The sequence below is a fragment of the Dipodomys spectabilis genome, unplaced genomic scaffold (assembly GCF_019054845.1).
Source record: "Dipodomys spectabilis isolate Male_0828 unplaced genomic scaffold, ASM1905484v1 ptg000003l, whole genome shotgun sequence".
NCBI classification, from domain to species: domain Eukaryota; kingdom Metazoa; phylum Chordata; class Mammalia; order Rodentia; family Heteromyidae; genus Dipodomys; species Dipodomys spectabilis.
Genome location: NW_024870680.1, coordinates 10907852 through 10935837, shown reverse-complemented (window position 1 = coordinate 10935837; position 27986 = coordinate 10907852). Strand labels below are relative to the sequence as shown.

The following is a 27986-nucleotide window of genomic DNA, read 5'->3' as shown; positions in this document are numbered from 1 at the left end:
TTGGTTGAGCGACTATTGTTAACTTAGTGTTTCCCAGTGCACATGGAAAGAGAGAAGAAAAGTTGGCTTTGCTCTGAACTGCAAAATATATACTCTCCTCGGCCAAATTCCAGAGTTTGTACAGTACAGGTCACTGAACTCCTGCAGAATTAGTTCCAGATATACCAGAACATCAGCTTGATAGGGGCATGGCTCAAACCTAGATGTTTGCTAAGAAACACATCTTTTAGAGCAAGTTCTGATTCACTGACCTAATCCTAAAGGTCTAGTAATGACATTTTCTGAATTGAAGATCAGAATAGGTGGTTTGAGAGACACAATGTGGGTTACTTCCCAGGGAGAGTGCCAGTTTAGAAGATGTGATTTGGAAAAAGAAATTATGCAAACTCATAGGACATGGTTGGCGACTTAGGATGATAGAAAGTAGAAGGTTGGAAACATACACTGGGCCAAGACATCCAAAGCCCTGGCTCAACTACTTTCTACAAGTATGACTCAGGAGGAGTCATTCAATGTCTTGAATTTCAATTTTCTTCTTCAATTAAAAGGGTATAGCTATATCTCCTTCCTTAAAAAAATCATAGGACTCAGGACTAATGGATGTAAAAGAACTTTACATACTAAGAAAAATTTTACATACTAAAAAACTTTACATACTAAGAAAATTCCATCAATTAATTCTATTATGAAGTTTAGTCTATCCTGAGGATGATAATGTATAAAATGCTTATTTTTAGAAAGGCTCAGAGGTATTGCCTCTGCCTGCTCAAATGACGTTATTCTCTATTGAGGGCAGCCCGTGAAACTCAAGGAACCTTCCTTGTCTTTCTCCTTGTCTCCTACTTGATGCATTCTAGCAACTCTTTCATTGTATTTGATAAAGTCATCACCAGCTAAAAGCATTTCGTTAGTTACCAGTATCCAAAACCTTTTCCATGAGTTTTTAAACAGCAGTTGTGATCTCTTATTAAAAACCAATTTAGCCTTTTCCATTACAATTTTCAGCAATTAATCTGGCTAATGAAGTCTTTCTCCAAATTAAGGGTGAGAAGAAGAATAGGATGATAAAAAAGCATAACTCCAATTAATGGAGCATCATGTACTAAGCACTTGATATTAATCACGAGTTGTCATCCTCAGGCTGCCCCTGTGAGCTCAACTGGCTTTCTAGATCTTTTTCTAGATGGAGACTCTGAAAGTAAAATGACTGGCCCAAAGTCAGCTGGTGTGTCAACTGTGGATGCTGGGGTTCAAAACCTGGCAGCTTCATCCTAGCATATATGTTCCTAACCACAGGGCAGGTGGATTATGCCAGGCTGGACAATTGAAAGATGAATATGGCATGCTATTTCTCCCCAGTGAGCTCTGAGTCATTTAAAAGTACACATATCTGATCATACTGAGCCTTAGTTTGAGAGCCATGAGGGCATTTTTGGAAAACTAGGCATTACTTAATTCACATTGCAAGTTCAATTCAAATGTTTCAAATGTGATGAATCAGTTTGTCTTTGGGGAATTCTCTCCAAAGATACAACTTACCAAAACCAGGCCTTCTCTGAAAAGAAAAACAAGTAATGAACAAATAGACCATCCACTTCCCTGGGGCCAGTCTGTTTTCTCTTTGTCTCCAGAGCTGGGCAACTGTCCCTAGTGTACCCATGGTAGGGGGCTGGAGGGTGGGGTCCACATGTAGCTGCTGGATGAAGGAACACAACAGTAATACAATGTAGGCCTTGAGATTTCTTAACTTGCTCTTGGGTCTCTTCCTCTCTCAGAACACAGGTCTTGGTTCCCAGCATTTTTATTCTGATATACCAGGGGCTATAAGGGATGGGCATGGTGATATGAGATGAGATGGAAAGGATGAAGGGTGTGTGTGTGTGGGGGGGGTGGAATGGAAGGACAACAACACAATTGTAATGCCACAAACAGATCTGAGTGACTCTGGTGGAGAATGACACTCTAGGACCATCTTTTGGCTGCCATCCCACTCTTCCTAGGCAGTGGATGCTGTGCAAAAGATGGAGGATGACATCATCCTTGTGCTCGTGGAGTGTTTATGTGTATTCTCTATATATACATTCACACACACACACAAACACACACACACACACACACACACACACACACACACACACACACACACATACACACACACAGAGGACAAGAGGCAAATAGAGGAAGGAAGACCATACCTTTAACTACCCTATCCAGATAGTGAGCTTGGGAGATAAAAGACAGGACATTTAAGGTAGGACCCAGAAAGTACAGTACTATCTGCCACATAACCATGCCAGGTGCTAGGGTGACATGGGGGAGATGTGCCCCACATTTGGGACAGGCCCCTGTCACAGTGGGGAAAAATAAAACCAAAGACAAAATGACATGGGAGAGAAGGAGGGGAAGCAGGCACATTCTCTAACAAGGGCCAAGGGACATCAACTCATTCTGGGATCCAGGCATTTGGAAATGTGATCAAAGAAACAAGAAGACACATGGATAAGGAAAAGAGGAGGAAGAACAATGGGAAGCTGCAACAGTGGCCACATTCCTTCTGTCAGATTTGCTCAAATTTTTAGAAAACTTACAACTTTACTTTTTGTCTACCCAGTGGCACAGCCAACCTCCCTCAAAGGGAAGCAGCTGAGTTGAGAACATGCTGTTTGGGCAGACATGTTCCTGGGATGCTGGAATTTAGAAATATGCAAAATTGGTCTCATCTCGGATAGGTTGGTAGAGTCTGGTCAAATATACCACTAGCTTGTCTGAGTGCCACTCTTTGAAAGTATGCATGTGCCCACACAGACCTGAACGCAGAATGCTTGGTGTTCATGTAAGATGCATCCTTACTGTGTGCATCTTACATAGAATGTGAGGTACAGATCAATGGATGTCACTGCGAAGAAGAAGAATAAAAAGCCTGAACACTTCCTAAGTGCTTATGAATTCAGAAGGTGCATATGCTGGTTTTTCTGATGAGGGGCTATGTTACCTGAATTTCTTGATAATCTAAATAAGATCTTGCCTACTTGTAAGGATGGGTATTCACAGCAGGGCTGGCCTCTCTGTCTCCAGCATACATCAAATACATTTCACCTCCCCATCTAGTTACAGCCTTTGAAAAAGCTTCTCTTTTTCTTTCTCCCTATGACTCCTTCTCATGTGTTCCCCACAAAGGCCAGAAACATGGACTTCACCCAAAGTACCCAATGCCTTCAGCCAGCCTGTGTTCCACCCTCAGCTCAATTTCACACATGAATTTAAAAATCAAAACAAGAAGACAGGCCTAAATTACAATGTGGTGGATCTAGCTGCAAGTCCTAGAATACAGGACTCCATTGCTCTCCCTTAGTGTCTTTACTCAATGCTGGTGTTCTACTATGTGAGCTACACGTCCACTGGCTTCTGGCGTCTTGCTAGTGAATTGGAGATAAGTCTCATGGACTCTTTCACCCGGGCTTACTTTGAACTGTGATACTCAGATATCAGCGTCCCGAGTAGCTAGGATCACAGATGTGAACCTTACAATGCACCTAACAGTGCTGAAATAAGAACATTCTTACTCCCTACATTAAAAAAATAAATTTTACTTCTTCAACCCTCTGCATAGACAGATATGGTCAGTGTTTGTCAAAATGCATTTGCTGCAAGATCTAGGTGGATGAGAGGCTATGTTCTTAGTTCAGGTATCCATGTGGCTTCTGGTTCAAGATGAAATATACTCCTGGTTGTTGCATAGTCAAGTGGAAAATTGGGAAGAGGAGATCATGGGGCCTTCATGCGTCCCTCATTCTTATGCTGTGGAGTCCATGGAACAGCAAGGTCTAAGAAGGGATTTGTGAAGGAGAATGGCTTATTAAGCAGGAGAGAATAAACAAAGCTGTGAAATGCCAAGTATAGGGACTGCCCACATGGAAAAATGGAACATGAAAACTGCCCACGTGAAAACAAGCCTAGAAACATCTCTAGCTATGGAGGATACGTCTTTGATTCTTGCTTCATCTGTCACTCTATTCTCTGACAAGCTCATTCATCTAATTTGGCAAAGTGAACTAAAATTTCTTAGATATCATCTCCCAGGCTGTTATGGAGCTTTGCCATCAGAGAGATTGAACACATAGGAACTTCTAATTAGGGTGGTTTCCTTACCTTTCAGATCTACAGAGATTTCTGGGAGGTCCTAAATATACCTTTGTTTTAGGGAAGTACTAGGTTTTGAACTCAGGGCATTGTGCTTGCTAAACCGGCATTCTATCATGGAGCCATGATTCTTTTTTTTTTTTTTTTTTTTGGTGTAGTATTTATTAAGATAGGGTCTTGCTTCCTGCTCAGATGCATGCCTGGGCTGTGACCTGCCTATTTTAGGCTTCTTGCTGTAGTTGTGATGACAGGTATACTAGACCATACCTAGCTTCTTCAGTTGATATTGAGTTTTACAGACTTTTTCCCAGAGCTGGCTTAGAACTGAGATCCTCCCAATTTCAGCCTTCAACAAAGGCAGAATGGTAGGTGTGCACCACTGCACTGAGCTATGGTAATGACATGCAATTCTGTCTCGGATTTCAGCCTCCCAAGAGTTAGGATTACATATGTGAGACACCAGTGTCCAGCTCATAAAGTTTTATAATACATAACTTCTTATAACTCTGAATCTAGTTCGGAAGAGATAGCGTGAGCCGAGATTTCCTTCTCAGAGACGGTAAGGCTGGATGACTGCCACCATTGGGAATCCAAATGACTATACCACTAAGTAGCAATGGAGAAGTTCTCTGAACAATGTTCTTCATTGTCTCCAAACTTAAAGCAGTATCATGACTCTGGTTCTTACTGAAGATTATGTCCATTCTACAGTATAATCTCCAGAAACCTAGGGCTGACTTCAGAAATCTCCTCTTGTAATTCTATGTCACCTTCCGGAACCATGCCATAGTAAAGATCTCTATTAGAAATGAACATTTCCAATGTCTTTAAAAAATATTCATTAATTCCTCCAGGCCGCAGGTGGGAACAGAAGCCAATGGTTGCAACTGGGCATATTCAGGTTAAATCCACTGGGTGGGTTTTGAGGAGGTTATTGCAAATACTGAAAACTTCAAATTCTGACTCCACGAATCCAAAGGGATTCCTTTGTGACAAAGAGACCTCAAGCCAAACTGTGAATCTAAAAGCTGATAACAGCCAGTCAGTCAATACCGAGTCCACAAGGACAGTACTGTGCTTCCTTATCTCTGGGTATTGAAAATAGAAGTGATAACTGGGTCTGTGAAGTCCAATGTCATTTATTACTTACAAAAGACACATATAGAAGTCCAAGTTGTGGTGGATATTATTTCTTTAAAAATTTTGACAAATCTGCTCTGAGCATATCGTTTTAAAACTCAAGATTTAAAAAGTACCAACATTTCAAGAAGATAATTCAAAGCTTATGAGTTTGCAATTATGGTAGCTCGAGACTTCACAAAATCCTTGCATCTGTCTCCTCATGACTTTAGGATGAAGATGATGGCAGGCTATCTTTCCTCCCAGGTCACACTTATTTCTCTGACATTCTACAAATGTTTCTCAGGCTCTTCCCATTTTCCTGTCAGTAGCTGAGAAGGTGACAATGGTGGTTGCACACAGCCATTTATGAAAGACTCAGACTCTGGCATAAGGTTGGGTTGGGAGGTCGTAAGTATCTGGCATTTCAATGACCACCAATACAAAAACTTCTATCCTTGACTTGCCTGAACCATCAGAGGCTTCTAAGTTTTGCTCTTAAAAAGCCTCAGGGTCAAAGTTGTAGGGAACATGGCAAAAAGTCCTTCCATGCTTATGGTCTAGGAGCCTCAAGTCAACAATGAGAGTTGTCTCATTGGTTCACATTAGATCAGACTAAACTGGGCTCATTCTAGCAAGTAATGCCTCTGGTAGTTATAATCACATGACTGTTTTTCAAGTGGACAATAATACCACCAACAAGATGTTTTTGATTAAAATCCTGGATGCATTCTTGGTTTCCTCTTTTGGGATAAAGGACTGGTGAAAATATGGTCGATGGCCTGGCCCCCACCCAAAGAGAACTCCCCTTCCCTGCAAAGCCCAATCCCTTTCCTTTAGTTTCCCAGCTCTGCCATATGTACTGAACTCTCCCAGGGCCATTAACAATCAAACTTTTGCTCTGATAGTTCAAGGTGCATCTTTACACTCTCCCTTCTCTCTCTCTCTCTCTCTCTCTCTCTCTCTCTCTCTCTCTCTCTCTCTCTCTCTCTCTTCCCTCCCTCTCTCCTCCTCCCTCTTTTCTTCCCTATCAGGTTATCCTGTCAGATCTCAGGTATTGTGAGAGAAAGCTTATGAGACAGATAAATATAGGGTTATCAACCAGGTCCTGACACTTCCTAACCTCATAAGCCACTTGCTAGCTCTTGGTAAAAGAAGGTCTGACTATGAAAGAGAAACCTGAAAGCTACCATGCAAAAGTGAATAAAGTACTCCAGAATATTGTGTGGATTTCTCTAAGATTTTCCTTCATCCTGAAGTCTGGTTTTGCTCACTCGAGCAATTGCATCATTAGAGTATTATTTTGATCTTTAGTCTCAGAGGAGGCTTTTGTTTAAGAATCAGGATTTATATGATTAGACAGCTCTCCTGCAGTCAAGTAAATAATTCTGTATATCTGGCATCTTGAACAATCACAGCTTTGGGGAGGGGGGGGGTCAAGGTTGGAATTTTATAAATGTAATCAGAAGCTGGCATTTTCCACATATGTTTCGAGGCTTTATAGATGAGGTGAATAAAATAATCATCATAAAATTGATCCAAAATGTTAGTAGTGTTTTCAAAGATACGGAAAAAAATTAAACACCTTCTTAAATTTAACTATGATTCTTAACTTTTGCCAGGGAAATCAGAGGTCAAGTCCCAGATTTAGGGGACCTACACTATTAATGGAAGAGACATCCAAAAAACATGCCTCTGATGGCTCTGTGTTGGACTATCTACTTGAAAAAGATCTGAATCAATTCATCTTATCTGGATTTCTAGACTAAGAGAAATGGATTCCACACCTGAGTATTGAAGAAGCAAAAAATGAAGACTCCTTTTCCTTCATGGGCTATTTTTGGATCAGGTAAGTGAGTTTCAGGTTGGTGAGTGTGCTGTTCTATGGGCAGTGGAGTAGAGGGACAGAACTGTCACCCTGAAAACCTCCTCTGCCACCTATTCTGCAATTTGCCATCCCTGTGATCTTCTTATAGGGTGGTCACCAAAGACCTTTCTTTATTCATGATGCAAAGAGATGGTGACTCCTAACATAAGGCATTAGGCTTCAATGTCAAGTATCCTTTGTTTGTTTCTTTTTGATGCCAAGTGGGTCTTAAATTTAGGGCCTTACATACTTGCTTGGCTTTTTTTCATTCAAGGCTAGCACTCAAACACTTGGGCTATACCTTTATTTCCCGCTTTTTGCTAGTTATTTGGAGATAAGGGTCTCACTGACTTTTCTGCCTGGGCTGGTTCTGAACTGTGATCCTCAGACCTCAACCCCCTGAATAGCTAGGGTGACAGGCATGAACCACTAGCACTCAGCATTCAATGTCAAGTATTCTTGACATTTGAAAAAAAAAGAAAACACACTATTATTACATTGAGTGCCACTGTCAAGTTCCTGCTTAGTTTGAAAACCAATCTCTTTTGAGAAAAATATCAAGCAGCGTCCATGGAAATATAAAAGGGGAGGGAAAAGCCTCCAAAAGAAAGTATTTAATTCCAACTACAATAATTTGCTCTGGAAATGTCACTGGGGAAGAAACAATTCTTACACTGGGGACTTGGTCACTGGTGCTCACACTTACCTATTTCTTTAAATTCTTCATTTCTGCTATAAGGTAATCAAGTCATTCTTTCCTGTTTAGAGAGGCACAGTGGACAGAAAAACAGACCCTCTATTCTTTCACTTTCATTACATGAAGTCTCTGAATCAGTGTCACAAATAAGCCCCTTCTCCAGTGAGGCAACTAACTAGATTATGAGCCATGCGATAATGACCCACTGTATAGTAATGACATCGGATAACAAGAGAAAACCCAGTGCTTTAAGTTTCTAACTTCATAGCAGCAGCCTTTTTCCCCCTAAATCACCTTCACAAGGAGTGAATTTCTCTGGAAAGGTAAGAAAATGTTCCTTGTCATCCAAGATTAGAAATAGATTTCTCACCTCCATTCTGTTTCAACAAAAAAGAAGGGTATCACTGTCATTTCTCTAATATGCGCCTCCCTTCCTAGTATCCTACAAGGTTACAGAAGTGTGGCGTTTCTCACAGAGATGCAGCTGGCCACAGCAGAGACCCACAGAGAGAAGGTTACCATGCAGGAAAATTAGACAAGAATTAGACAAAGAAAATGCTCACCACACAATGAGAGGTAATAGAATTCCATGCCAAAGTCCTTTCATCTGAGCCCCTATGACTGGTCCATTACTTCTTCAATGTCCTATGACATTTCCCTGCTATTTAAGGCTGTCAACCTTCCCCTTATTTCGTGCACATTTACCTTGATATATTTCTTATCTGGAGGGGGAATAACATTGGCAATGTCAAAGAGGGATTTGCTCTTCAGGAGTGACAATGGGGTGAACAGGGAGGGAGAGAGGATGCTTTGACTGCTTGGCATCAGAATAAATGGTACCTTCTTATAGCCAGGCTGATGTATAGCCACAAGTCACTTGATGCTACCCAGCTTCTCCATAGGCTTGGCCATGAGTTATCTGTGAGGGGCCTGAGGGAGAAAGCCCCTATGTTCCTCATCATTGGACTCAGAAGAGATACTTTTTCTTATAAAAGTCAGTCATACCTGTAAGCCTAGTTACTCAAGAGGCTGAGATCTGAGGATTGTGGTTTGAAGCCAATTAACCAGCAAAAAGTGGTAAGTAAAACTGTGGCTCAAGTGCTAGAGTTCAAGCCTTGAGTGAAAAAGCTCAGGGACAGCACCCAGTTCCTGAGTTCTGCTAGTAACCAAACACACAGGGGCTGGGAAGCTGGCTCAGCGGTAGAGTGCTTGCCTTGAGGCCCTGGGTTTGATTCCTCAGCACCACATAAGCAAAAAGAAAAAAGCCGGAAGTGGCGCTGTGGCTCAAGTGGTAGAGCACTAGCCTTGAGCTGAAGAGCTGAGGGACAGCGCCCAGGCCCAGAGTTCAGGCCCCATGACTGGACCTAAAACACACACACACACACACACACACACACACACACACACACACACACACACACACACACACATACACACACGGGTGCAAAGGCAGACATGCATAAGCTTTTAAAAATTTTGGAATGTGAGCCAAAAAGACAACCAAATGCATTCTAGGTCCTTGGGCTCTGATTGTCTGTTTGCTTATTCTTTAAATTGGGATGAATCATCTTCCCCCAGATGGAAAGGCTCTAAGATCAGTCCATCCTCAGTCAAACTGAAGAGAGGGAAAGTGAAGGAGAAGAGAAAACAAAGTTTAAAGGAGAGGAGAAAGCAGAGATTAAGGAAGACACAGCAGATTTTAAAGAGGATGACAAGGCCACTTCTCACTAAGAACCATGTAGGGCTAGGGTGACTTTGATATCGAGAAGCCACTGAGTAGCTGAGAAGATGACATGTACTGGGAGAAACAGGAAGGGTACCACCAGTGGGAAGTGGCTCTGTGAGGAGTGGAGGTGGGCAAAGCTGAGGAACTCTAGGTTCCACCAACATATCAAGACACAGCCTCTGGGAAAGATGTAAACTTGATGCTAATGGGCTTTGTCCTGCAAAGACTGTAAGCTAACAACTGGTGAGAAGAAAATCCAGCTTTAAATTCCTGTCCTCCCTTTTTAAAAAAGTTACAGAACCTTTAGCCTTAGAAAAGAAAAAAGAATCCAGACTTCTTCACAGGGTTAGCAGTATAAAATAATATAGCACAGTGCTTGGCACATTGTAACTACTCAAAAATTAGAAGCCATTAGTAATTAGAAGCTAATATTAATAAATGTGAGATGTTCTGTAAGCCATTTACAGGGTAGGTTTCTGGGGACCAGTGATATAAACTAACGACCAAAGAAAAAGAATGTAGACTAAAAAAGAAAAAAAAAACCACTCTGAGAGATCAGAGGTTTGCTTAAAATTCCTTTGTCCCTCAAAAGCTTAAAGGCTTGTCTTCCAGTTTCTATGAGACCCAAGAGGTCACTTTTAGAGTTGGAGAGGCACCTGGGGTCCTGCTTTTTAAAATCATGTGCACACCATCTGACCAGACCCTTCCTTTTTAAAAAAAAAAGGGGCGGGGGAGGGAGAGGAGAAGTTAAAATGCATCCATAAACCAGTTGATTCAAGTTGATTCAATAAAGAGCTTTTGGTGAGTGTTCTTTCCAGGATAATAAACCAAGCAAAACGTCTGGCTGTGTTTAAAATCAACAAAACCAGCAGGAAAGTCAGAGACAGAACCAAGTGATCAGCTTGTTTTTAAAGCTGCCAACAGTGCTGCTTTAGCAGGAGGTGGTGACGGAGCTCCTGAGAGGAGAAAAGGAGACAAATGCTGGCAGGACCCAAGCTGAGGACAGGGGAAGGAAGAATATAGAGGTAGCCTGCTGGCCTAGAGGGGGTGCAGGGCTTTTGCTGGAATCCAGGGCCTCCTGATCCAGTGGGAGTAAAGCTCAGGACTGGGTTCAAGCTACCCAACCGGATAATGAACTTGGTAATCACGGCTACATTTCTTGAACATTCTATGGTATGCCAAGCTTTCTACATACATACGCTATTCTGTATGTCTTACGCTGAGGAAACTAAAGCTCAGAGAGGTGAGGAAAGTAACTCACAGCTGCAAAGAGGCAGTCAGTTGATTCATCTGAGCCCAGAGCAAGACCTGCTAACCACTTAACTGAGACCTGAAAAAGGAAAACTGGAAAAAATGAGATTTTTTTTTTTTAAAAGCCAAATAATGAGTTGAAATCCAATTACGGTCTTTGCAAAGGCAGTCACAATGTCACCAGATGAAAGGACTTTTGGCCCCTCCCCCGCATGCAATGGAGGCCTAGGCTGGGCCTGGATGTCTGGCAGAACCCAGCGCAGGTGAGACGGCTCTGTGACTCATGGCCATACCGATGGTGCAGTGCTCGCCGTTCCAGCCGGGGCTACACTCGCATCTGCCATCTCGGCAGGTCCCATGTTCAGCACAGCGTGGGTGGCAGGCCCGCTGGTCACATGCAGTCCCGGTCCATCCATCCTGGCAGCGGCAGGTGCCCCCCACGCAGACTCCATGGCCACCGCAGTCTGCAGAGCAGATCTCTGTGGGCAAGAGGAAGAGGAGGAGGAGGGAGGAAATGGGGCCAGGAAGGGGCAACAGAGGCAAAGGAGAGAGGGGGAAAGAATAAAACCATCATTGAGAGAGTTCTTGCTGGGAATAAGGTCACAGTTGGCTACCTAACCTCCCATCTGTGAGTAACTGGACTTGGGAAACTTGGGAGAATAATCTCTTGGGACAATGACCCTGGGCCAAGAACAATTCCCTGGCCCCTAGCTCATTTCCTCATCCAAACACAGGGATTTTAGGGCTCTGGTCTATTTGCTTTTCTCTATTGCCATTCTGCCTCCACATTTGTGCTTGCCACTTCCTAAGGGGACCGGCCTTGTGAACAGATGTGAGAAAAAGTCAAATTTAATTAAAAACTGGTTATGTGTGAAAGCAAACGTGAGGATGGGTCCCCATTGCTGAGTGAACTGCTTGTGAGTCTGGCTGGAGCGTGTGGAGGGTTCTGGGCCTGCATCTCACTAAGCCCTGACTCTCAACAGAGCTAGTGTGGGAGGAAACATGGGTCCTGCCTCATGGGTCTATCTACTCCAAGTTGTTGTCCAAAACCTGCAGTGTGTTCTGTGTTGTTTCCAAGTTTATTCTCTGTCCTCCAGCTTGGGGCTACCTGTTCCTCACTAGAAGTACCAACTAAATAGGCTTTCAGATCCAAAGCAAACAGCCAGGGGCCATTTGATGGTTAGAGCAGTGCTGCTGGGCCCTTCACAAAGGCCTGTCTGTGTAATGGTGCAGAACACACAGGGCTTGATTCAGAAGCCCTGACCTTCAGTCCAGCAACTGCTTCACACTTGTTGTAGGCAGAGGCCCCTTAGACCTCCAAATGCACTTGCTCTTTCAGAAAGAGGGCGGGCACCCATGTCTACAGACCCTCTGCCAAGGCTCTGAAGAAGAACCAGACTAGACCCATATCCTGTAGCTTATTGGCCATGTGAAAATCCCAGCACTTTAAGTTTTTCTTTTTTAATTTAATTTTATTGTAAAGGTGACATACAGAGGGGTTACCGTTACCTAAGTCAGGTAATGAGCGCCTTTCTTCCCTGACAATGCTACTCTTCCCTCTTTTTTCTCCAGCTTTCACTCTCCGCTGAATCCCCCCGTCCCCAGCCCCAGCCAAATTCCAATACAGTGTCTAGTATGACTCATTGGTTCACTCTTTGTTCCATCATTTCTGTGATTTCCCTTCCCTTCCCCAAATCAGATAAACTTATATATGATAAACTTATATTCAAGATAAACTTATATACAAGACAAAGGGCACTACTGGATTAACTGGCACCTGTTTGACACCGCTTTTGCCCACTATGCCCTTCTAAGCAGCACTGCTGAGCTAGAATCTGCTCACAGTCTAGCTAGTTTTCAAAAAGGAAAGAAGCTGGAGGCATGGCTTCATGGTACAGCATTACCTAGCAAGTGTGAAGTCCTGAGTTCAAACTCAAGTACTGAAAAAAAGGTCAATAACTAGGATGCAGTATCTTATGCCTATAATCTCTTCTACTTAGGAAGTGAAAATTGGGAGAAAAGTATTTTGAAGCCAGCCTGGAGAACAAGTTAGCAAATATGCTAGATACAGTGGCATGTACCTATAATCCCAGGAGGATCAAGATCTGAGGTCTGCCCCATACAAAAAACATGACCTTGCCGGGCGCCGGCAGCTTCTGCCTCTAATCCTAGCTACTCAGGAGGCTGAAATCTGAGGATCATGGTTCAAAGCCAACCCAGGCAGGAAAGTCCATGAGACTCTTCTCTCTAATAACCCACTAGAAAACCGAAAGTGGTGCTGTGGCTCAAGTGTTAGAGTGCTCGCCTTGAGCTGAAGATCTGAGGGATAGTACCCAAGCCCAGAGTTCAAGCTCCGTAACTGAAAAAAAACAAAACAAAACATGACCTTATATGAGAAAAAAACCTAAAGCAAAAAAGAACTGGAGGTGTGGCTCATATGGTAGAGTGCCAGGCAAACTTCAGACACTGAATTCAAATGCCAGTCCTGCAAAAAAAGGAAGTAAGGAAGGAAGGAAGGAAGAGAGAAAGAGAGAGTGGGGGAGGATTAAACCTCCGAAGCTTAGTTCAGACCTTTCTTACCCATAAGACAGCAGAGAAAATGTTTCCACATTAAAAGTATAACTAGTGGGCTGAAGTGTAGCTCAATGGAAGAAGCACTTGCCTAGTTAGTAAAACTCTCCAGGTTCGAAACTCAGCACCATAAAATGTAACCAGTAAGAGTTGCTATTTGTTCTGTGCTGTGTTCCTATGCCAAATACTCTGCCTCTTCTTCAACAGAAGGATCTCTGGTACACACAGCATATTGTGTTTTTCAGCTGCCCAGAAGAGACCGTAGTTACTGGAAGAATGACAGAGACGACTTCTGTCAGGCTTAGGAGCTGCTGAGCCTTGTAACTTGGGCAGGTCCACAAGTTCCTAGCCTAAGGGTATGAGCAGTATAAAAAGGCTGCTGTCCAGCAGCCCTCTGCTGACCTAGTGGAACTGTGAGGAGTCCTTGGAGAGGTGAATAATACAAAGGCTCTGGAATTCAAGGAAGCTTTCCTAAAACTGAGAGCAAGCAGTGAGCTTTCCATTAGGAGTTCTGAGAGATTTGTGAGGTCCATGTTCGCTCATTCATGGATCTACTGTGTGACCTTGGGAAGCTCACATCCCCTCTCTGGGAGTTGGTTTCCTCATGGGTTCCAGGGGAACCTGATGGTGTCTAAGGTCCCTTCAGGCTCTAATACTGAGATTCTATGATACAATTACCCTCCACCTTGCACAGTGCTGTCTATTCTGAGGCTTGGCTCGTGTGTCCCTCACCCCCAAGCAGTCTCCTGTGATTTATCCTGTAGTTATTCTCTTGCTCTTTCGTGTCCCACCTATTGGTCTGTCTCATTGTCAGACCAACAATAACCTGAGTCTTTTCCTCCCAATCACCTCTGTCCCTGATACCCAGTACAAATTCTGGTTAAAAAAAAACAAAAAACACTCTTAACTACAGTTTGTTGCATAATGCATGAGTCAGGGTTTCCTCCCAGGGTGGCAGGTACCTAAAGATGGAAAACAATTCATGTAGGTAGGCCACCAATGGCTCACATCTGTAATCCTAGACTCCCAGGAGGCTGCTATCTGAGCAGAAATTAGTGTCACTATATTCATCAGCCCTCCAGGATGCTGCTCAAGTTCCTTGCACACCATGTCTTGGGCTTTCTTAAAGAGAAAGGACATCTATCTGCAGACCCGAGGACCCCTAGGTCCTGTCTGTGACACCTACACCTCTTTACAGATAGAGAAAAGACAGTGACCTTCTGGTGACTCTGAAGGCTGGGCTGAGCCTCAGTGTGGAACTCTCCAAGAGGCCCAGGAGAGGAAGTTGGCTTAGCATCTCTGGTGTGAAAGTAAACAGCAAACAGCACTTCTATTCACTGAGGTGTGAGCACAGAAATGGACAGGCAGCTGGGTCTAAAGCTTCTATGCTCCTGGGCAGCAGGGTACTTGCAGGTCATAGCGAGAACTGTGAGGCAGAAGAGGAGGGCTTTGCCCAGCATATGGCTGGGGTCTTTAGGCCTTAACAGGTATAGTAATCCCTTGTCCTTTAATGTCCAAAGGGACTGGTTCAGAGACACTCCCCCCAATATGAAAATCCATAGATGCACATGTCCTATATATAACATGGTTTGGCACATGTATTGAACCTACCTACATCCTCCTGTACACTTTAAATTACCTTTAGGTGAATTATCATTCCTAATACCATGTTAATGCTTTGCCCACAATTGCTAAACTGTATTGTCTAGGGAGTCATGATGAGACAAAAGTCTGTAAATGTTCAGTACAGATGAAAATTATTGTGTGTGTGTGTGTGTGTGTGTGTGTGTGTGTGTGCACATGCCCGTGTGCACCTGAACTAAGGCTTGGACTGAGGGCCAGGGTGCTATACCTGAGCTTTATTGCTTGAGCAACAAGGTGGGTAATTGGAGATAAGAGTCTGACAGACTTCCCTGACCAGATTGGCTTTGAACCATGATCTTTGGATCTGAGCCTCCTGAATAGCTAGGATTACAGGCATGAACTACTGGCGCTGGGCAAAAGTTATTACTATTGTGGAAGTGATGCTGTGGCTCAAGTGGTAGAGTGCTCGCCTTGAGCTGAAGAGCACTGCCCAAGCCCAGAGTTCAAGCCCCACGACCGACCAAAAAAAAAAAAAAAGTTATTACTATTGTGAATATTTTCGATTGGCAGTTGGTTGAATCTATGGGTGTAGAGCCTATAAATCTGCAAGGCTAACTTAGCCAAGTCAGTTCTTGATTAGTCTGGAGACAGTGTGGACAAGTGAGCGCAAGATTTGGAGTCAGATGGAGTTCCACATCCAGTTTTGCCAGCTGTATGTCCTAGTCAGTTGTTCTGAGTTTCTTCTTCTTCCTCTGTATCATGGTGATGGTGATGGTTCAGAGAGTACTTGGTGCCTGATCTATAGTAGGTATCCTTCTGGTCATCTTCCACACATACCTACTGTGTGCCAGAGACTGAGGTAGAAACAGGGGTCAAAAGATCCAGTCTCCCTTTATTGTGTCTATGTCCTTCAAGAGACTGTAGTCAAAAATTTAAAAATAAAAACAACAATCTGGCTGGGCGCTGGTGGCTCACACCTGTTCCTACCTACTCAGGAAGCTGAAATCTGAACATCACAATTCAAAGCCAGCTCGGGCAGGAAAGTCCATGAGACTCGTTATCTCCAATTAACCACCAGAAAACCGGAAGTGGCGCTGTGGCTCAAGTGGTAGAGTGCTTGCCTTGAGCTGAAGAGCTGAGGGACAGTGTCTAAGCTCAGAGTTCAAGCCCCACGACCGACCAAAAAAAAAAAAAATCTGATATTGCCATTCCAAAGATTATCCAAGCAATCAGTCATTATTCATGTCTCTATTATTTTGTTTATGGGCAATGGATTAAAACCATGGATGGCTGGAGGCTGGTGGCTCATGCCTGCAATTCCAGCTACTCAGGAGGCTGAGATAGGATTGTGGTTTGAAGCCAACTTGAGCAGAAAAGTCTGTGAGACTCTTTATCTCCACTAAAATCTGGAAACAGAGCTGTTGCTCAAATGGAAGAGCACTAGTCTTGAGTAAAAGCAGCTCAGGAACAGTGTCCAGGCCCTGAGTTCAAGCCCCCAGGACCAGAACCAAAAGAAAAAAACAAAAACACCTAAACCAAAACATAGATTTTTAGAATCAGCTAGACATAGAATCTACCTTATGGCCTTACCACTTGTGAGCCTAATAGTCTGCAAGTTACACATTATGTAATCTTTTGAATCTTGCTTTCCAATTCTGGAAAGTGGAGATAGTAGTTCTTATATCACCAATATCACAAACCTGGTGCTAACTCAATGTGTGGGAAAGACATTTTTTTTGTTTAACTAACACTTATATCAGGTTTCACAATTTACCAAAGCATACTTCTCATACAACTTCTCACCCAACTATCAAGATAATGTTGCCAAAACACCTGGCTACCACCTTTCCGAGAGGTGAGGATACTGAGACTTGGAAGGCCTAAGAACATTCTACAAGGTCCGTAATCTCTTACATTTTCCTTGTTTTGACAGTCCTTGGAACAGTACTGTATTACAAGACAGCATTTTACAGATAAGGAAAATGAGTCTCAGAATAAGCAAAGAATTACATACTGGAGGAGGCTCTCCTTTTAGGATTTTTTATTTTGGTCCTAGCAGATCCCTCCCACCCATTTCTGGGCCCAGCTGTTCTTCTCCTTTGTTATATCCAAGTCAGATCACAGCAAGCTATGAGATGAAATAAGATTCTCCAAGCAGAGTTTCCTAGACGCTTGGTCTCATATTTTACATCTGGAGACTGTACTCTCATCATTCAACACTCCACTTCCCAGACCCTATACACAGGACACCCTCTCCTGACATGAAGCTGAAGCTGCTGCTGGCTGGGTACCCCATCTCTCCATGAGCCCTTTACAAGCTGGGTTGTGAGCTTTGGCACATTTTTAACAGAAGAGGCCTGAACTGGATGACCTTGATGTTTATGGGGTACTAAATGATGGTAACACAGAGGTGCCTGTTTAACTGAGAGGAAGAAAAAACCCCAGTGCATGATGGGAATAGAAACCTGAGATGCTACTTTACCATTTGGTCTCAGGTTGCAGACCTGATTTAGTTGTTTTTATTCCACCAAATAGTTTGATTTATGTCTTTGAAATAAAAGGAACTCCTTCATTTTCTTTCCTTCCCGGATACTGCTTTGACATAAAAACAGTTCTAACTTTGCAGGTAAGAGGCAGACAGAACGATGCTGTACAATGTGTTCTGACGGCTCCTATGCCTTTTACATAATGTTAATGGTGCTTTGTGAAACGTGGTCACAGCTCCTTTCTAGATCTCAGGTTTCCTTCTTTGAAAACCCAGGGCTGACAACAACCACTTGAGAGGATTACTGTAGGAATCTGGCTCATCCAGTTGATTTCCTGGGTGTTTGTACATACAAGTCCTACACTGGGCACCGGCATCCAAATGATGGTGGCAGAGGGAAATAACATAAATCTATTGAATTAAGCTATTTACCATGAGAGGTAGCAAAGATTTTAGTATAGCACCTGGCATATAAACAGAATAGGATGAATTTCACATGCATATGTTTTTATTATAAAGGAAATGAGACCAAGTGCGCTAGAGATCAGAAGTAAATTCTGACTTTTGCAATAGAGAGAGAACATTTGATAGTTACTAGTTGACTTGCATATGATCAAAATCAGAAAGCTTTCTGTCTTGAAGGCTGAATGCTGGAGAGCTGGGATCATGGAGGAACCCTTTGAAGTATTAAACAATACAAAAGTCCTAAGTTAGAATTGGCTTAAGATCCAACTCCAAAATTTGTGGGTCCTTGGAAAAATTGCTCCATCTTTCTGAATCAATCTTTAGGAATCAATAAACATTGATTCCTAAAATGGGGAGAATAATGATGAGCTCTTCACACGTGCAACAGGATAGATGGAGACAGCTCAAAGAAACGGCATACATAAAATGGCTTGCGTAAACTATGTTGTCTATGTACTGATTGTGGACACCCTAAGATGTATTAGTACAGTACCCAGATCACCAGATGAAGAGCAGCCTCCAGAAGAGTAAAAATATGCCTTTTCTAGTAGCAGTCTCAAGACTTGGGAATGAAGCTCTTGTTTGGGTTACTTAGCAGGCACCAGCAGCCAAGATCCTCAAAACCTAGGGAGAAGCCATTTGTATTGGTAGCCTGAGATTCTTCTTGAAATCAGATAAAAATCTACAACTGTCACTAAAATTCTCATATAATGTTCTCATAGAAGCATATAATGTTCTTTCATGAATTGGAAAGATGAACGTGCCAGAAGTTCTTCTCTCCCAGAGAGTCCAACCCCAGAGTTTCCCCTGCCTATTCCCCTCTTCTTGGCCTCTCGTGCACACATTATCTTTCCTCTGGACTGGAAGCCTGCCTGATGACAGGTAACCTGCCTTTATCCCTATTGGATCCTGGGCACTAGCAAATTCTTCCTAAAGAAGGTATGGCCCATTAAAGGCTTTCAATAAATATTGAAAGAACAGATGCATTGTTTAAAGCTCCACGGAAGAGGTTCATGTCAGCTGGCTCAATTCTGTGTTAATGCTATGTTTTACAAAAGTTATTGTGTTAAAAATATGCATGTAGCGACTCGGACACTCATCTTCTTCAGTGTCTGTGAACTCTGTAGCTGTACAAACTCTCATTCCTGACACTCTCAGACACATCCTCCTTCATGTCATGCCCAGGCTGGACCTGTCATCTTTCTATGACATAGGAGAGGAATATATGAGGGAGCCATGAAAAGGGCAGATAGATGTAAGGTTTGGTTATTGGTAATTATACCAAAATGTGTATACGTCAGGGAAAAGCTGCCCCAGGCTCTTCTCATTAAATACTAATCCCCACACAAGCCCAGTTGAAACCTGGGACCTATCACAGCTATGTTTTAATTTGTCTGGACTTACTTTCCAATCCTGTTCATTAAAATAGCTGGTAGGGGAATCTCTGTCTTTTCCCCAAAGGGGGAGATTTCGACATAATTTTCCCATAAAATTTCTTCTACTAGGAAAGATGCTCAAAAGTGACACAAGCAGGGAATAGAACAGGTCCCACCCAGGAATCGACACACTTTTCCACCGTGGAAGGAGAAGGTGCCAGTGAGGATGTTTTTAAAATTGCAAGGATGTGAAATCAGAGTCTGGGTCCTATATGACCTCCTGGGAAGTTTTTTTGTTTTGTTTTGTTTTTAATGTGCCAATACTGGAGCTTGAACTCAGGGTTTGTCACTATCCCTTAGCTTTTTCACTCAAGGCTGGCACCTCTGCCACTTGAGCCATAGCTCCATTTCCAGCTTTTGGGTAGTTAGCTGGAAATGAAAAGCTAACTTTCCTGCCCAGAATGGCTTTGAACTGTAATCCTCAGATCTCAGTCTCCTAAGTAGTTAGGATTATAGGCATAAGCCAGCAGTATATAGGCTGGGAAGTCCTCTTAAATCTATGTTTAGCACTTAAAGGAGTAACAGTAAAATTGTTCTATCTTACTTAGGATCTGAGATTAGAAAGTAGCCTAAAGAAATTTGAATCCAAAGTTTAATGATGTAAAATGATTCCTGTTAGCATTCTCTGTTTCATGTTTACTTTTCTAAAATCCCAATGGACTGAAAGCCCTAGTTACATGACGCAGCATTTGAGGCAAAAATAAGAAAAGAATATAGTATCTACAATGTGCCAGGACTGTTGTTGGTGACACCTAAAACAGTCTTGTAGTAACATTGTCACTCCTGCATCATGGCTGAGGAAACAGATTGGAGAATGAAAAGACTGGCTCAGAGGTACTTGTCTAGAATGCAGGGTGACTTTAATTAACATGGCTTTCTGATCTATCAATAGTGAGATCAGGTTTAGGCAAAACTTCGGATGTACTCTAACAGATTTTCCTGACTGTTAATTGTGCATTAGTTCATTGCTTAGGCTAGACTATATGGTCTGTAATTGGAGCCTGAGGCTCCTTTGTCCCAACTCAATGCCTATTGGATTAAGCCCTTTCCCTTCATCATCTAATCAGCAGGCTGTTTAACTGTCGATCCATGTACCCAACCATGTGACTGGAGCAAGTTTGTCTCTGTGCCTCAGCTCTCTCAACTACAAAATACAGTATGGATACTGATATCTCAGGCATATGTGTAATGAAACCCCTTGGTGTCTGCTGGTATAGGGTGGGTTTGTTTTTTGTTTTGTTGGTCATAGGGCCTGAACTCTGGGCCTGGGCACTGTCCCTCAGCTCTTCAGCTCAAGGCTAGTGTTTTACCAATTGAGCCACAGCGCCACTTCTGGCATTTTCTGCTCTTGTGGTGCTGAGGAATCGAACCCAGGGCCTAATGCATGCAATGCAAGCACTCTACCACTGAGCCACCTTCCAAGCCTGGTATAGGATTTTAAGGAGATGCTTGTTGAGGAAAAACTGCAAATATCCAGAATGTATAAAGTCTGAGCATGATTAAGGCTAACTGGAGACTGACAGAGCTTTTCTGTATCAACTGAGCTACATAATGCATGCATTGGAACTCTTATTTTTCTTGACCATACATGGTCTACCTTGAGTAATAATGTGTAATAAACTTGGGAATAAGGTAGGCTTACCATATTTACTAGAAATCTTGGACTTGAAAAATGAGGCGATGGTTCACTGGGGTGATCTCAAATAAATGGAAAGGACAAAATCCAAAGTAATAATGGTGAAAAACTAAAGCCATTTCCTCTAAACTCAGGAATGAGACAAGGATGTCCACTCTCTCCACTTCTTTTCAATTTAGTATTAGATACAGCAATAAGACAAGATGCAAACATAAATGGGATCCAAATAGGGAAAGATGAAGTAAATCTCTTCCTCTTTGCTGATGATATGATCTTGTATTTAAAGAATCCCACAGACTCCACTCCCAAATTACTCAAGCTGATTTGAAACTTTGGCAAAGTAGCAGGGTAAAATTAATCCTCAAAAATCAATGGCTTGGGGCTGGGAAGGTGGCTCAGTGGTAGAGCGCTTGCCTTGCATGCCTGAGGCCCTGGGTTCGATTCCTCAGCACCACATAAGCAAAAAGAAAAAAGCCAGAAGTGGCGCTGTGGCTCAAGTGGTAGAGCGCTAGCCTTGAGCTGAAGAGCTGAGGGACAGCACCCAGGCCCAGAGTTCAGACCCCATGACTGGATCTCCCCTCCCCCCCAAAAAGAAGTGAAGAACTTCTACAACGAAAACTTTAAAAACCTGAAAAAGGAAATCAAAGCAGAACTTAGGAAGTAGATAAACCTCCCATGCTCCTGGATTGGAAGGATCAACATCGTGAAAACAGCAATACTTCCCAAGGCTATCTACAAATTCAATGTGATATCTATCAATATTCCAACCTCATTCTTCAATGAAATAGAAGAAGCAATCCAAAAATTCATATGGAACAATAAAAGACTCCGAATAGCAAAAATGATCCTTAATAGAAAGAACAGTGTTGGAGGAATATCAATACCAAATTTAAACTCTACTCCAAAGCTATAGTAATCAAAACAGCTTGGTACTGGCATAAGAACAGACTTGAGGGGGGGTGGAGGGTGGGAGATGGGAAGGGATTGGAAGGGGAAATAAAGGAGGAGACAACAATGCTCGATAAGAAATGTACTCATTACCTTGCCCATGTAATTGTAACCCCTCTGTACGATATTTTCACAATTAAAAAAAAAACAGACATGAGGACCAATGGAATAGAATCAAAAACCCAGAAATGAACCCATAGCCACCTAATCTTTGATAAGGGAGCTAAAAAAATAGAATGGAAGAAAGACAGCTTCTTCCGTAAATGGTGCTGGCAAAATTGGTTAATCACTTGTAGAAAACTAAAGCTAGATCCTTATATATCACCCTGCACCAAAATCAACTCCAAATGGATTAAAAACCTCGGAGTCAAAGCAGACACCCTGAAAACACTACAGGACAGAATAGGAGAAACCCTAGGTCTCCTTGGCACAGGTCAAAATTTTCTTAATAGAGACCCAGAAACACAACAAATCAAAGAAAGGTTAGACAAATGGGATTGCATGAAGCTGCAAAGCTTGTGCATGGCAAAGGACATAGCTAGCAAGATCAATAGAAAGCCCACAGATTGGAAGAAGATCTTCACTAGCCATACAATGGACAAGGGTCTCATGTCTAAAATATACTTGGAACTCAAAAAATTAAATGCCCCAACAACAAATTGTCAAAGAAACAACTGCCTGATAAATAAGAAACTTCTCTGAAGAGGAAATAAGAATGGCCAATAGACATATGAAGAAATGCTCAACTTCTCTAGCCATAAAAGAAATGCAAATCAAAACAACATTGAGATTCCACCTCACCCCAGTTAGAATGGCTATAATCAAGAACTCCAATTAAACAACTGATGCTGGAGGGGATGTGGACAGAAGGGAACCTTACTGCATTGTTAGTGGGAGTGTAAACTTGTTCAACCACTTTGGAAAGCAGTATGGAGGTTCCTCAAAGACTCTACGTAGAGCTCCCCTATGACCCAGCAATCCCAATTTTGGGCATTAACCCAAATACTCATAAACAAGACCATACTAAAGCTACCAACACAACTATGTTTATTGCAGCAAAAAAAGCTATGTACATATGACCAGATAAGAAGATGTTAAGCGAAATGAACCCCAAAATAGGGACAAATGTATTTTTTTCCTTCTATGTTTCTAACGTATTTATAATGTACCATGTAATTTTTTTGTTTCTTTGTATGTTCCTCCCCCACAGTATAACCCCTGTTTTCACTGTATTTGATGTCAGTGCCCTGCATCTTGTATATACACTTTTCTAATTTGGGACGGGAAAGGGAAAAAACAAAATGCTTAAATAGGCGTACAGGTTGACCTATTGTAACAATGAGATGCACAAGATGCTATGTTGAAAAACAAACTTGATAATTTAGGCAGGCATGGGGGAGTGTAGTTGTGGAGGTTGGAAGAAGGGATAATAGGGGAAAACAAAGGAGTAGGTAACAATGCTTGATAGGAAATGTACTAATCATCTTGCTCATGTAACTGTAATCCCTCTGTACAGTATTTTTACAAAGAAAAACCATATAAAAATCCAAAGTAAAAATGAGACAGGCTCACTGTTCCCAGGCTTAAATGAACTGTCCCTCTGCCTATAATCCCTGGGGAGAGAGACAGGTCATTTAAAGAACCAGCCAGGGTCATAAAGAAGTACTTAACCAAAGATCTCATTGTTCACAGTGGGGTTGGAGGCAGGAATCTTGGACAAGCAGGTAGATATTGAAATCACCCTTCTGGGTGACTTCAACTTTTGGGTGACAGTGAGACTTCGAGTGCCAGAACGGAGGCTGGAAGGGCCCAGGAAAAGGCTGCAGATCACAAGCCTCTTGTGATTTGGGTAGTGAAGCTCAGAAGCCCAGCTGTAACAGCAGAGATGGTGAATGGCTGGGGTGATCCTGGATACTGGAAGAAAGGCACAGATCTAAGGGAGCTGTGAATGATAAGAAAGGCAGCTGGAGGTCAAAGACCTGGGAGAGTGGGAAGTGAAGGAGGGAAGGCTAGATTCAGGCTTACCTGGGGCTAGAAGTGGCTGATTGTATCCTGACACCTCCTTTAAATGGATGTAGAACCAAGGAGAAAAAGATGTGGAGAATCAGAGAGGCAGGTGTGATGATGTCTCTGAGATTCTCTAGCTATTCTGTAGACTGGAAAGGAGGTCTGAGAAAGGAAGTACTTTGTTCCGTGTCTCATAGTGACATGCATGTCAGTACTTGAGCAAGACTTGATGGCAACTGTAGGAGCCATATGTAAGGAGCCAACTAGGCAAATGGCTATGAAAGAATCATGGATGCATTTGTGGTCCCCACACTGAGCTGCTGCACATGGTCTAGGCCACATTTTGCTCTATCTCTTCTCATGTTCAAATCTCAATGCGTTTTTTAGTTCTGACTCTAATGTCATTTCCTCTGTGAGACTCCCTCTATTTGTCCCAACAAGAAGGAATTTCGCTTTCCTCCCAAAGCCTCTCTATAGGGATTATTTTCTTAGGATCATCAGTCTACCTATGTTGCTTGTATGACCTGGCCATTACCAATTAGTCTTCATTCTCCAGGTAGTCTTACAGGGGAAGTGTGGGATTTTTATTTGCTTGCACGATTGTTTATTTGCATATTTGCGCTAGTACTCAGGCTTGAACTCAGGGCCTGGGCACTGTTCCTTAGCTTTTTTGCACAAAGCTAAAGAGTTAAAAGACTAACAGATTTTCTCGCCTGGGTGTGATTCAAATCCTGATCCTTAGACCTCAGCTCCTGAGTAGCTGGGATTACAGACACCAGAATGTGTGTGTATGTGTGTGCCTGCATGTGTGCAGAGTATGCCAGAGTATGTCACATGGCTATTCAAGGTCCTATAATTTGGAGTTGAGAAGCTGGTTCAATATCCTGCATTGCTGTTTCCTACTGATGTAAAACAAATACTGCCCACTTTTGAGCCTTATCTATATCACTTATAAAATGGTGATGGCCAATCCCCAATGACTAGAATTTTAAAATACATCGAGTACTTACCTCTAGAGGCTGAGGATGTAGAGATATGAAATTATTGCCATCCACAAGGAACTCATGTCTACTCACATGTGTAAATGAGCACAAGGCCCCAACCCTCTTGCTCAACATAGAGTAGGCAGATTAATTTTTGGTTCCAAGGTGAAGACCTTCTATATTTCCCACAAACCCGTATTCTCTAAATATGGTAACCATCCTCCTTCCCCCCATCATTTACAGTTGAGCAGATGATTTTTTATTCTCTGTGCACGTTTCAGGAAGAAGCTAGAAGTGGAAGGAGGAATAGAAAAGGAGCATCTGACTTCCTTGCAGTAATTAGTCTCCTCTAGACACTGAGGCCAAACCCAAGCCACTCTCCTTGCTTTTCCACTTCTCTCCCTAGCACCCGCCAGCCAGAGCTGCTCCAAGTCATGGGTCTGTTCCACAGATCGAGATGGCAGAAAGCTAATGAGCCTTGGAAAGCACATGGCCTTTCACCTCATTCAAGGAGCTTAGAGAGCTCTCAAACCAAGCAGAGAAGTGAATTCCAGGATGCTGGTATAGAGCAGGTCTCTACACCTATTCCCCCAGGACTTGAATTTCAAGCCCTTACAAAGTAACTATGGAAAGAAACAGTAAGCCACTGCTATTCATCTTAATTGGAGGGTATCTGGTTCCTTGATTAGAGGATTTCAAACCCCAGCCTAGAGAGGGCTCTTAAACAGGGGCTGACATTGCAGGATAACAAGCTAGAAAACGGCTGGGGAGCAAAAAAAAGCCAAAGAAAAGGGCTGTTAGATTTTTAGAGACTACGGACGTGAACTAAAGAGACATATGATGCTAAATCTTCTTCCCATAGATCTCTGGCACTGATAGCCCTTGGTAAAAGATCCATTTCTTCATCCAGTCATGAGCTCATCTAGTGAATTTACACTGTCACTTGGATTTCCCTCAGGTACCTCAGAAGTACATCTGATCCTAGAGCAGACCTCCTAAAACTAAACCCAACCAAGTCAAACCTCCACTTACAACTGCTCAGTGGGTCCCTGAGATAGATAAAACCAAAATTCCTTCAAGGCCAACTCTAATACCTGTGAACCTCCTTTGTCTCTACCTGCTGTCTTTCCACAAATAGAGATATACCATTCTACATGACTGCAAATACCTTCAAAGTACCCTGATCTCTTCTTCTTCTTGTTGTGTGTGTTTGCTTTTGCTTGTTTGGTTGTCTGATTTTTGTAATGTGACTGGGGCTTGCACTCAGGGCCTTGACCTTTTCTTTGGCTTTTTTCGACTCAAGGCCTGGCACTATCATTCCCATTTCACTTTTGGCTTTTTTTTTTTTTTTGCCAGTCCTGGGGCTTGAACTCAGGGCCTGATTTTCTGCATCCCTGAGTTTCTTTCGCTCATGACTAGCACTCTACCACTTGAGCCACAGTGCCACTTCTGGCTTTTTCTGTATATGTGGTACCAACGAATTGAACCCAGGGCTTCATGCATGCTAGGCAAGCACTCTACCACAAAGCTACATTCCCAGCCCCACTTCTGGCTTCTTTTTGCTGGTTAATTGGATATTCCAGTCTTTCAGAATTATCTTCTCAGGTTGCTTTAAACCATGAACCTAAGATTTCAGCCTCCCAAGTAACTAATATTACAGGTGTAAGCCCCTGGTGGCTGGCTTGTGCCATCTTTATGAATGTTGTAAGCCTCTGATGTCTAAAAAGGTTGATGCAAAGTGCTGGCCTCCTCTTCCTATCTCTATGAATAGGCACCTCCACCCCCTCAAACCACACTTCCTGCAAGAAGTCACCTGTTCATCTGAGTTAAAAGTCATTGTTCTTTCTCTTGGATCTAGAGATACTTCTAGGTGGCCATGGCAGGGGTTTCCAGGATCCCTGGCAGTGTGAGTACATGAACTGGGACCTGCTACTTGATTCATTGCCAGTTTCAGCACAAATCTTGGTTGTAGCCAATAACAAAGTTGTACAGGGTCTAAATGTGGGTTTGGGACCCAGAAAGGAAATAAAATCCTGGTTTTCCCAAGTCTCCAGGTTCTTTGAATCCAATTTTCCTGAGAACCTCACCATCTGCACAGTGGGAGGCTTTTGTATTTGTTGTTTGAGTTAGTCACAAAACACATACGTGAAGGAACTCAGTAAAATATAAAATTTCTATTCAAAGACCAGGTTTCTTTAATTACAGTCTATCACACCCATAGTTTGATTCAGGAAGACAACTGGAGATTTGGAACAAGGTATCAGCCTGTGCATCCAAACACAAACCTGATTCTGACACCTGATTATACACAGGCTTGTATCTCTGCGTACTGAAGAGTTCCAATTCTGATAGAAAATGTTCCAGAGCTGTCGGGGAAAATTCCACTAAATTACAAAGCTGCCAGCTCGTGCTTTATCAACCTTTAACTCTGGCAGTATTTAGCATTTAGTATCTGGGCCCCATTTTCTAGTCTTTGATTAAATGTTAAGAATTGACCATCCCATTGTGTCTAAACCTCCACAATACTCCTCTGACATCTAATGGGCTCTTCCCTGCCTCCTTCCAGCACTATCCACCCCTCTGCCACCTTGTCAATCTCTCAGAGATTTACTATTCTGAATTTGATTTTCAGGCTGCCACTTGCTGCTGGGAAGGGTACGGGAAATGTCAAGTCTCAATAGGTTTGATTCCTCGGGTGAAATTCTAACCCTGAGTTTCTTGTCCTGTAACATATCTATACAGAAATAGTCCAGCCTGATCGTTTCCTTTTGATGTTTAATTGGTTGTTGGTGCTGTGCTTTCTGGGCCGAGAAGGTAATGTTTCTCAGTGAGGGAACAATTCCAGTTACACAAATGGAACTTGTAACAGGGGAGAATGCTCAATGCTGAATCTAATTTCCTCTCCCATCCATGAATGTTAAGACAATTTCTCCGGCATTAAAGCATCTCACTCAGTCTTTCTGTCATTAATAAGAATTAAATTTGGTTCCCTCAAATTTAAGTGTAATTATATTTTGCCTTGTAAATAAAACTGAGTTACCATTTTCAAAATTCGGCACTAATGCAACTGC

The 27986-nt window shown here is 42.6% G+C and overlaps 1 protein-coding gene across 6 annotated transcripts in view; it reads right to left on the bottom strand.

The window, feature by feature from the left end:
- Positions 1–27986, bottom strand: part of Tenm4 (teneurin transmembrane protein 4) — a 411966-nt gene that overhangs the window by 106797 nt on the left and 277183 nt on the right. For 3 of the 6 annotated variants that reach the window (XM_042690345.1, XM_042690322.1, XM_042690331.1), the window contains exons 12-13: positions 11094–11279; positions 2196–2222 (exon numbers count right to left, since the gene is read on the bottom strand). In XM_042690345.1, the coding sequence (XP_042546279.1) occupies positions 2196–2222; positions 11094–11279 (213 nt within the window). The remainder of the gene's footprint in view (positions 1–2195; positions 2223–11093; positions 11280–27986) is intronic. The other 3 variants (XM_042690339.1, XM_042690307.1, XM_042690315.1) reach the window with 1 other exon arrangement.